Genomic DNA, 12,132 nt, shown 5'->3' on the forward strand with positions numbered 1-12,132 from the left:
TAGTTAAATAGCAAAAAAAAACTAATATGATTAACACATACAATACTTAAATAATTTGTACCTGAAACAAATGTTTAAGTATTATATTATATCAAGATATTATATCAGCTTGCTGATATTTTCTTTTTTTATTGGATTTTTTATTTACATTTTAAATGTTATCTTCTTTACCCCACCCAACTACCCACCCCTTTCCGTCTCCCCGCCCTGACATTCCCCTATAATGGGGGGTCCAGCCTTGGCAGGACCAAGGGCTTCTCCTCCCTTTGGTGCCCAAGAAGGCCATCCTCTGCTACATATGCAGCTGGAGCCATGGGTCTGTCTGTGTACTCTTTGGGTGGTGGTTTAGTCCCTGGGAGCTCCAGTTAGTTGATATTGTTGTTCTTATGGGGTTGCAAACCCCTTCAGCTCCTTCAATTTTTTTCTCTAACTTCTCCTATGGGGACCTCGTTCTCAGTTCAATGGTTGGCTGTAAGCATTTGCCTCTGTATTTGTCATGCTCTGGCAGAGCCTCTCAGGAAACAACTATATCAGGCTCCTGTCAGCATACACTTCTTGGGATCAGCAATCTCTCTGGGTTTGGTGACTGTATGTATATGGGCTGGATCCACAGATGGTGCAGGCTCTGAATGGCCTTTCCTTCAGTCTCTGCTCCAAACCTTGTCTCATATCTCCTCCTATGAATATTTTTACCCCTTCTAAGAAGGACTGAAGCATCCACACTTTGGTCGTCCTTCTTCTTGAGCTTCGTGTGGTCTGTGGATTGGGTAATCTGAGCTTTGGGGCTAATATCCACTTATCAGTGAGTGCATACCATGTGTTTTTCTTTGTGATTGGGTTATTTCACTCAGGATGATATTTTCTAGTCAATAAAAATCTTATAATTATATTCTCACCTATTTCACAACCTATAAGTCTGAAAAGTCGCATTAGTAAACTTATACAATTAAAAAAATACAACCTCAATATATTCTTCTGAGCCTGTTGTAAATGAACATTTTCTATAAATTTACATGTTTTATCATTACCTTTTCAAAAACTCATTGGATGCTAGCAACTGAATTTTAGTATTAAAATTTTCTGAAAACAGAAACAGTTTATATGCTAGATTAGATCCATACACTCTAAATGTTTTAAACAATTACTAATACTTCTACTGCTCTACTTATAATAGTAGGATCAAAACAAGTAACTTGGTTTAATCTGAAGGTGACCTATTTTATTCCAATGACCGTTGGAATTCTGTGGATCATTTAACAATGCCAAAATCTATCAATTTGGTACCCAACGAAAGCATGAAAGTCCCTGGTACATACCTAATAACCTGATCTTGGTTGGCAAGGCTGTTAGAGGAAACAGCCTCTGCCTAAGGGACTCTAGCATCTTTATTTAAATTTAAGCCACACAAACGCAGATTATGTGAGTCACATAATCATTCCTTACAGGAGAAGTAGAAATTAGCACTAAAAATGAAAGTAGATTAGGACACCAGGTTCCATTTGCATCACTATACAGCTAATAGTATTGCTTCTTGGCATTCAACTTTCATATTTGACTAGAATCTTAATTTACAATTTCCTTTGTCTCTAGGGCCAGCTTTCAATGGATCCAAATGGGCATTCGTTTTGTTCTTCCTCTGTTATGACCTATTCCAAAGTAGGAGATGAACCACCAAAGGTTTTCCAGGCTGCAACTCAAACCCGTAGGGCTCCAGGAGGAGTAAGTGCTTATTACTGTTGTGTTTTAGATGAAGTCTTATTGGATAGCCTCATCTGGCTTCAAACTGCCCCACTCCTGCTTCAGTCTCAAAGTGTGAAATTGCTGGTAGGCTATCATGCCTGGCATTGAGGAATTTTTTAAATATTCTTAGTGTTTTAGGAAGTTATAGAAAATATATCTTGTCTAACAGTGTTAGGGACAGGAGGGAGGCAAGGTATAAGGTGCTCATCACTATGGAAACCTTGAACTTAGAATAGACATCAGGGGATCTTTGCCCCAAGAGCTCTGTGGAGATGGATGTAGGAAGAGGATGAAAGGAACCCGGCTGGCCATGCTGCTAAACCAAGGTTAGAATAAAAGGGATAATACCTTAAGAGCAGGTCAGAGAACCAGCTGAAGTTTATGGTCTAGGCATTTATTAATAAATAATTACTCTCAGTCATTATTTCTGGGAATTAAGCAACAGGGAGGAAAAACAAATTTTTAAATACTGACCCATAGTAATGAAAATTCTTGGCTTCTACAAACTGATATGAAAATTCCCATTTTTCTATTACCTTGCAGATTACAGTAAGATTTTAGAATCACTGAATAATGACTATAACGTAATTCTGAATTTCAATTTTGACATACAAACATACCTGTTGGTGATCTCTTTGCATTGTTTAGCAAATTCACTGCCATTTTAGTTTGCTGAATATAGTGAAGTCTTAAAGTAAACTATTATAGATGCCACATGAAAATCATATTAATAATCTTTGGAGTTGGTAGGTAGGCGTCATGAGACCCAAGCCCTTCAACATAAGCAGTGAGTAATTACATTTATTGGCTTCTATCCATTACACATTGTCAAAGACAATGTTGAAGATTTTATATAACTTTTATTTTTTATAATTTATTTATGTAACCAAGTTTTGTATAACATTGTTTTAATATTTTATTATGACTTAGAAAAGATTAAGTTGTAAATAGTTGAAGAAATATTAGTGATTTTATTACCACATCATGTTGATAATAGAACTGGGTATAGTTACTCATTAATTATACAAAATAATGGACATTGGAGGCAGCAAGCCCATGGCCTTACTTCATAAACAGACCCTGAAGAATATAGAATAGAATCCATTCTGAAATAGATAAGTATTAACTAAATAAATTTCACTGTACTTTTAAAGGTAAAAGAAACCAGAAAAGCGATAAGAGATTCTGACAGTGGACTAGAAAGAATGGCTGTCGGTCATCATATCCATGACCGAGCTCATGTCATTAGAAAGTCAAAGAACAACAAGACTGGAGATGAAGAGGTCGACCAGGAGTTCATCAATATGAATGAAAGTAAGTCACCACACACACACACACACACACACACACACACACACACACACACATACATACACACACATACACATAATTGTCGAAAGTAGTTGAAATAGCAGCTACATTTCTAGAATTTCATGGATTTTAATTTTTATTCAGATAGCTTACAAAGAATGTGTAGGAAATTTTTATCAAAATTATACAATTGTGGTTCTATCATCTAATATATATTTTTATAACAAAGTACAATTTGTTAATCTGAGATACCAATCTGGTTTCTTATAAGATGATAAAATTAAAGATTTTGAGGGTTTTTTTTTAGTAATATCAATAGGCAAAATGACCTTTTTAATTTTTTGATTGTCAAGCATCAAATAAAAAGTTTAAAGGAACAAATAAATGTCAGTCATAGACTAAACTGAACTGGTCACACAGCTGCCTGCACCCAAATCCCGTGGGAGGGAGAGCTGGACCTCAGAAGTGCGGACACTCCTGGAGAACTCAGAGGAGACTACTCTCTGCTCACAGTCCTGACCCAAGAGGAAATCGCCTAGTGCCATCTGTTCTCCTTGGGCACAGGCTAGGAGCAGTCAGAGGCCGGACTCCCTTTCGGATTCTGCCTGCACTGGGAGCTGAAAGCCGACAAGAGTGCCTACACACCTGAGAACTCCCTGTTCCCAGATCCAGTTAAAAGAAAACAGGACTACAGCAGTGCTGACACAAAAGCCACTGTCATACACAGCAAGACAAGCTAACACCAGAGACAATCCAATGGCAAGAGGCAAGCACAGGAACCTAAGCAACAGAAACCAAGACTACTTGGCATCATCAGAGCCCAACTCTCCCACCAACGAAAATACTGGATAGCCAAACACACTGGAAAAGCAAGATTTAAATATAAAATCACATTTAATGATGATGATGGAGGACTTTAAGAAGGACATAAATAACTCCCTTAAAAAAATAAAGGACAACACAAGTAAACAAGTAGAAGCCCTTGAAGAGGAAACACAAAAATCCCTGAAAGAATTACAGGAAAACACAACCTAGCAGGTAAAGGAATTGAACAAAACCATCCAGGATTTAAAAATGGAAATAGAAACAAAAAAGAAAGCACAAAGGGAGACAACCCTAGAAATAGGAAACCTAGGGAAGAGATCAGGAGTCATAGACACAAGCATCACCAACAGAATACAAGAGATAGAAGAGAGACTCTCAGGGGCAGGAGATACCACAGAAAACATTGACACAACTGTCAAAGATAATGTAAAACACAAAAAGCTCCTAACCCAAAACATGCAGGAAATGCAGGACACAATGAGAAGATCAAACCTAAGGATAATAGGTATTGAAGAGAGTGAAGACTCCCAACCTAACGGGCTAATAAATATCTTCAACAAAATTAAAGAAAAAACTTCACTAACCTAAAGAAAGAGATGCCCATAAGCATACAAGAAGCCTACAGAACTCCAAATAGATTGGAACACAAAAGAAACTCCTCCCGTCACATAATAGTCAAAACACCAAATGCACAAAACAAAGAATATTAAAAGCAGTAAGGGGAAAAGATCAAGTAACATTTAAAGGCAGACCTATCAGAATTACACCAGACTTCTCACCAGAGACTATGAAGGCCAGAAGATCCTGGGCAGATGTTACACAGACCCTAAGAGAACACAAATACCAACCTCGGGCTACTATATCCAGCAAAAACTCTCAATTAACATAGATGGAGAAACCAAGATATTTCATGACAAAACCAAATTTACACAATGTCTTTCTACAAATCTAGCCCTACAAAGGATAATAGATGGAAAACTCCAATACAAGGAGGAAAACTACACTCTAGAAAAAGCAAGAAACTAATCTTGCAACAAAAACCTAGAGAAGAGAGACACACAAACATAATTCCACCTCTAACAATGAAAATAACAGGAAGCAACAATCTCTATTCCTTAATATGTCTTAACATCAATGGACTCGATTCCCCAATAAAAAGACACAGATTATCAAACTGGATACGCAATGAGGACCCTGTATTCAGCTGCATACGGGAAATACACCTCAGAGTAAAAGGCTGAAAAACAACTTTCCAAGTAAATGGTCCAAAGAGACAATTTTCAAATTCATTTGGAACAAGAAAAAAAATAAACAAACAAAAACAAGATAGTGAAAACTATCCTCAACAATGAAAGAACTTCTGGGGGAATCACCATCCCTGACCTCAAGCAGTATTACAGAGCAATAGTGATAAAAACTGTATGGTATTGGTACAGAGACAGGCAGCTAGATCAGTGGAATAGAATTGAAGACCCAGAAATGAATCCACATACCTATGGTCACTTGATCTTTGACAAAGGAGCTAAAACCATCCAATGGAAAAAAGATAGCATTTTCAACAAATGGTGCTTGTTCAACTGGAAGTCAGCATGTAGAAGAATTCAAATCAATCCATTTTTATTACCCTGTAAAAAACTTGAGTCCAAGTGGATCAAGGACCTCCACATCAAACCAGATACACTCAAACTAATAGAAGAAAAAGTGGGGAAGAGTCTCGAACACATGGGCACTGGGGAAAATTTCCTGAACAAAACACCAATGGCTCATGCTCTAAGATCAAGAATTGACAAATGAGACCTCATAAAACTGCAAAGCTTCTGTAAGGCAAAAGACACTGTCATTAGGACAAAACGGCAACCATCAGATTGGAAAAAGATCTTTACTAATCCTACATCTGATAGAGGGCTAATATCCAAAATATACAAAAAACTCAAAAGTTAGACTCCAGAGAATCAAATAACCCTATTAGAAATGGGGTACAGAGCTAAACAAAGAATTCTCAGCTGAGGAATGTCAAATGGCTGAGAAGTACCTAAAGAAATGTTCAACATCCTTAGTCATCAGGGAAATAGAAATCAAAACAACCCTGAGATTCCACCTCACACCAGTCAGAATGGCTAAGATCAAAAACAAATGACAACAGATGCTGGTGAGGATGTGGAGAAAGAGGAACACTCCTCCACTGTTGGTGGGATTGCAAACTGGTACAACCACTCTGGAAATCAGTATGGAGGTTCCTCAGAAAACATTGCACTACCTGAGGACCCAGCTATACCACTCCTGGGCATATACCCATAAGATGCTCCAACATACAGCAAAGACGCATGCTCCACTATGTTCATAGCAGCCTTATTTATAATAGCCAGAAGCTCTTCAACAGAGGAATGGATACAGAAAATGTGGTACATCTATACAATGGAGTACTACTCAACTCTCAAAAACAATGACTTCATGAAATTAGTAGGCAAATGGATTGAACTAAAAAATATCATCCTGAGTGAGGTAACCCAATTACAGAAAAACATACATGGTATGCACTCAGTGATAAGTGGATATTAACCCAAAACCTTGAATTACCCAAGGTACAATCCACAGACCACTTGAAGCTCAAGAAGAAGGATGACCAAAGTGTGGATGCTTCAGTCCTTCTTAAAAGGGGGAACAAAAATATTCATAGGAAGGGATATGGAGGCAAAGTTTGGAGCAGACACTGAAGGAGCAGGCATTCAAAGCCTGCCCCACATGTAGCCCATATATATATATATGGTATATATATTTGGTATATATATATATATATATATACCAAAACTAGATTAGATTGATGAAGCTAAGTGCATGCTGACAGGAACTGGATATAGATGTCTCCTGAGAGACACATTCAGAGCATGTCCAATACAAAGATGAATATTAGCTGCAGACCACTGAACTGAGAACAGGACCCCTGTTGGAGGAATTAGAGAAAGGATTGAAAGAGTTGAAGGGGCTTGCATCCCCGTAAGAATAACAATGCCAACCCACCAGAGCTTCCAGGGACTAAACCACTACCCAAAGACTGACCCATGGATCTGCATATGTAGTAGAGGATGGCCTTATTGGGCACCAAAGAAAGGAGAAGCCCTGGGTCCTGCTAAGGTTGGATCCCGAGTGTAAGGGAATTTTGGGAGGGTTGGAAGGCGGGGGTGAATGGGGAGGTGAACAACCTTATAAAAGAAGGGGAAGCTGATGGGATATGGGGCTTATGTCTGGGAAACTGGGAAAGGGAATAACATTTGAAATGTAAATTTAGGGTTGGGGATTTAGCTCAGTGGTAGAGCACTAGGCAAGCGCAAGGCCCTGGGTTCGGTCCCCAGCTCTGAAAAAAAAAAAAAAAAGAAAAAAAAATTTTAAATATCCAATAAAAAAATCAATCATAACTTCAATCCCAAGGTACCACTCAAATTTTGATGAATTTCTTTTTAATAGTTTTAGGCATGTATAAACATCTTTTCAACTTGATTACTTTGCTATTTGTTCATACTGTGCTCAATTATCCCACCATTATAACTGCAAAAACCTATTATTTTTCAATGGTATTCTAAATGGTTACCTAAAAGTTTCATTGTAAATAGATTATAACTTCTACAGTTTGTACAGATAATTTTAATTTCTAGTACATATAAGATAATATACTTAATACTAAGCAAATCTTTGTTTTCTAAATATTTGTATTCATTCTTTAATGCATTTAAACCCTTCCAGTGCCTAACTTTTGTCATTATATTTTAAATTATATTAAAATTACTAACTTTATTAATTGACAAAGTATTCATTTTGTCCAAATACACATTAATCAAGCTTTTATGCTTTAATTAAAATTGAATTATATTGAAATGTCAGTACATGTATCTTAAATTTTCAGAAAGTACTTTGAATAATGTTTTATCATAGTAAAGAGCTTAAAAAGTAATTCATCATTCAGAAAAAGAAATTATATTTGAATTAGCTAAAAATTACTCTTATGGGCGGGTTAAGTGGTAATTATTACCAAATCTAACAGCTCAAGTTTAACCTTTAAGGTCTTACCTGGTGAGAGAGAGAACCTACTCTTAGAAGTTGTTGTATAGGCCAAAACACATGCACAAACACACATATAGAAATAATAACTATGGGATTCGAGACCCCATATGTACAACAATGCCAAGCAACCAGAGCTTCCAGGGACTAAGCCACTACCTAAAGACTATACATGGACTGACCCTGGGCTCTGACATCATAGGTAACAATGAATATCCTAGTAAGAGCACCAGTGGAAGGGGAAGCCCTTGGTCCTGCTAAGACTGAACCCTCAGTGAACGTGATTGTTGGGGGGAGGGCGGCAATGGGGGGAGGGTGGGGAGGGGAACACCCATAAAGAAGGGGAGGGGGAGGGATTAGGGGGATGTTTGCCCGGAAACCGGGAAAGGGAATAACATTCGAAATGTAAATAAGAAATACTCAAGTTAATAAAAAAATAATAATAATAACTATAATAAAGTATTCTTATGCCATAAGAGAAAGCCAAATAACTTGACCTTTCTTTATTATAATAATTGTGATCTTATTAAGAGTCGCCTAGAGTGATGGGTTAGTCATTAAGACTACATTCTACTCTTACAGAGGACCCTAGTTCGAGTCCCACTATGTAGAGAGCAGAAGGAAGCCCTAAATGAGTGAAGTCCTAAATGAATGTATATCATTGATGTGGGTACAGCCATGACAAGGACCAAGGCCTCAGACCGATGAGAAATTGGCAAAAGCATTCCCTATATGGGTCAGCTTAGGAATTGGCAAAGCCTTCTTCCTCACGTCTAAGTTTGAATGTTTACAGTGTGTCCAAAAGCTAGCAACATCAGCTTCCTTCTCCTGGATGTCTTTGTAGATTCAGACTACTTGTCTACAGGTGCCTCTTGTACACCTCTAGCTAACCCCTCCCACTGTGCTGCTCAGTAAAACCAGTGAGGTTCTAGGTGGTTGTTGGGGGTAGTTGGTGCTTATACCCCTTCTGATCCCAGCTTTCTGTTTGTGGGTCTACTTGCCATTTCTTAAATCCCTTGGAGGCCCTAGTCAGGGTTCCAGGGTCACCCTGTGTGGGATGCATCATCAGGTGGCTCACAAGTACTTTTAACTACAGCTCCAGAGAGATGCCTCTGGCCTCCAAGGGCACCAGCACTTGTATGTGCTTATCCTCACTCACATATACATATAATTTAAAAGATAAGTTATATATACATATATGTATGTAGATATATATACACTGAGGGTTTTGTAATGGTCAATATGTTGGAAAAATCAAATTTGAGATGTTTTTATAAAGGTAATCTAAAATGCATCTATGTATTGTTTTTATGGCAGTTAGTTTATGACGTCATGATATCACAACTTGTAAGGAAACTGACACCAAGGTAAGAAGTCATTAGGAACATGAAGAGCTGAATAAAAATGCAAGCTTCTGAAGAAGTGTCCAAGAACATAGAGGGCATTATGGTCTCTGTGAAATGATTCAGAGCATCATGGTCATTATGAGGTGATTCGAAAAGAGATTTCATAAATGAGTATACTTGAATCATCTAGTCCATACAGAATAGGATAATCAAGAAGACAAGTGGAAAACCATATTGTCAGTAACCAGAGAGTGAATATGAGGGGAATAAGAAAGGGAATGTTGCAGAAGCTTCTGCCTGTTGTAAGGCTAGGCTTCATGAGGTGTGTAATGACCCAAGGCAAAACTAACAGAAGAAACCTAAGTACTTGTTCCCTTGATTTTGATATTTAATATAGGCGATGCTCATGCTTTTGACGATGAGTGGCAAAATGAAGTTCTGAAGTACAAGCCTATTGGCCGATCAGGAAACACTGGAATGCGAAACGTGGATCATGAGCATCTAGGGTCACGGGAACTCAAAAGGAGGTAAAGGCTATTTCTAAAAACATGCTTTTAAAGAGATTTACAAGTTATGGAGGTTAGGTTGGAGAGATAGCTCATTCAGTAAAGGTTTTGCCGGACAATCAGTATGTTTAATCCTCAAAACTTAATTAAAAAAAGAAAGTAGCCTGACATAGTAGCACGCAGCTATAATCCCAACACCGAGGAAGAAGTGACTGATACCCAGCTTACCATGCAAGTCAAAGCCTAAACAACGGTAACCAAAACTGTTATGACCTCTATAGATGCACATACACACCAACACATATGTACTGTCATCCTCATACACAAACACAACACTAAAAGAGTTGTGTAACTTTACCTCTTATCAGGTTCTTAAGAATATCCAAGGTGTATCGATTATGATATAAGGAACTGTATATTTAATCTACATAGTCCATACAAATCAAACTTTGTTTCTGAAAACCAACAAATAGTATTTTAGAACTGTACTTTATTACCAGGAAAAATTTGATATCAACAATCTTAAAGAAATTGTATATGCTATAATATATATTATAAACAGTTCCTAGTGTAAATTTTTAAAGTCGTCCACTTCACACAAGGTTTAGATATTTATATAGACAGTATAAGAGAAAAGGTTTTGTATTTTTAAAACTTAACTTTCTTCCCAAGTCAAAATTCAGCATTTAATTATAAATGAATTTTAAGTGCTTTCATAATATGTAATAATATTGAGTAAGTAATTAATATAATTTGGTATTTCGTATGCACTAGATATTTTATAAAAATTTTAAATTTTATAAAAACTTTCATCTTTGAAATTGCTTTTAGAATAACTGGGAAGTTTTGTTGAAACCACATATTAAAATGTATAGCTTTTATACATTTAGTACATATTCTGAAGTTAATTCTTGGGACCCATGACTTGACTCCCAAGTTCTTGGGAGAAACTTCAAGTTTCTTGAAACAGAAATCCAGCCTAGGCTCCAAGAGTGTGGGATGGGAGAAGGCCTCCTGGACGAATGGATGCCCTGTGATTCGGAAGCCTTGTGTAAAAGTCCACGAGCTGGCCTAGTATCTTTGAAAGTACTTGCTTAGGAATTTAGAGCCTGAATACATTCTATAACAAGACTTTAAAACTTGTCTCTAACTTTTTGATAATATTTGTCTTGAACATTGATCAAACACAAAATCTAGGTCCCAGTTAAAGAAAGTATGTTCACTTCAGATGTTCTGTAAATCTATGGCCCTAGCAGCTGCATTTTTCGCTCAGTAGTTCTATCCAGTAGAATTTTCAGAAGTGAATTACCACGTGATAGTGTGCTGGCCAACATGTTAACTATTAGGTATGTGTGACTATCGATTCACTTTGACACTTGGGTGGCACAATTCAGGAGCTGTGAGTATAACTATCGCTATGGCCACCATTTTTGACATTGTTTAAGCTGCAAGTGATTCAGTAAATCTTAGGAAAAATAGCTTCTACTTTCTTGTATGATGTTCAATAAAGTAATTGTCTAGAGTTAATAAGGAACTTTGCAGATAAAACTCTAAACTACAGTGGCTTTTAACTTATTTGCAGTGACTTATAAACCATTGAGTATTTATAAATGGTATTAATAGTCATATGTATATTTCTTAGAGAGAAAATTCATCGAAATTCAACCATTGAGAGTGGAAGAAGAGCAAACATTTTTGTGGACAAACTCAATGTCAAAGGATCACCTGTGAAAATCACCAAAAAATAAATAGCCGTGCATTTCATTTGTTTAGTTGGTTATTTTAACAGAGTCATGGCATGGTGCTAGATAATATACAAAAGACCAATCTCCTGTTGTTAAATCAGTGTGTACTTTGCAGCTTTCTTCTGAATATGAATAATCTTGTAAGTTTTAGCTTTACATTGTTCATACTTTAGGAATAAAATTTTGATGTTCAACAATGTGGTTAAATTGGTTAACTGTCTATATAAAACTCTTTAAGATGTACTAACTTTAAAACCCATGCTGATTTTACTTTCTCAATTATTTTGATATGACAATGTATAAATACAACTGACTCAAATATAGTATTTTTAATAATAGATACACTACATTTATCTACAGTGTAAGTTCATAAACCCTTGCATACTTACCATGGTGATGGTTCTGTGTAGCAGTGAATTGTTAAACCGCTCTGAGCTCAATGCACCTGCCCAAGAGTTCTGGATTCACAAATAAAGGACATACACACACACACACACACACACACACACACACACACACACACACACACACACACACAGAGCATTATTTTTAATATGCCTACTAGCTCAATGGTTGGGCATTTCTAAACCTCTCCACAGCTAGCAC

At 37.0% G+C, this 12,132-nt stretch overlaps 1 protein-coding gene across 4 annotated transcripts in view; it reads left to right on the forward strand.

Moving 5' to 3' along the window:
- Mlf1 (myeloid leukemia factor 1) overlaps positions 1-11,721 on the forward strand; it is a 32,986-nt gene extending 21,265 nt beyond the window's left edge. For 2 of the 4 annotated variants that reach the window (XM_087622925.1, XM_087622935.1), the window contains 4 exons: positions 1,591-1,719; positions 2,895-3,054; positions 9,673-9,802; positions 11,424-11,720. In XM_087622925.1, coding sequence (XP_087479051.1) covers positions 1,591-1,719; positions 2,895-3,054; positions 9,673-9,802; positions 11,424-11,529 — 525 coding nt within the window. In that variant the 3' untranslated portion in view covers positions 11,530-11,720. 4 annotated transcript variants of the gene reach the window in all.
- Positions 11,722-12,132: the final 411 nt, after the last annotated feature.

Source organism: Rattus norvegicus, chromosome 2 (assembly GCF_021556685.1).
Source record: "Rattus norvegicus strain SHRSP/BbbUtx chromosome 2, alternate assembly SHRSP_T2T, whole genome shotgun sequence".
NCBI classification, from domain to species: domain Eukaryota; kingdom Metazoa; phylum Chordata; class Mammalia; order Rodentia; family Muridae; genus Rattus; species Rattus norvegicus.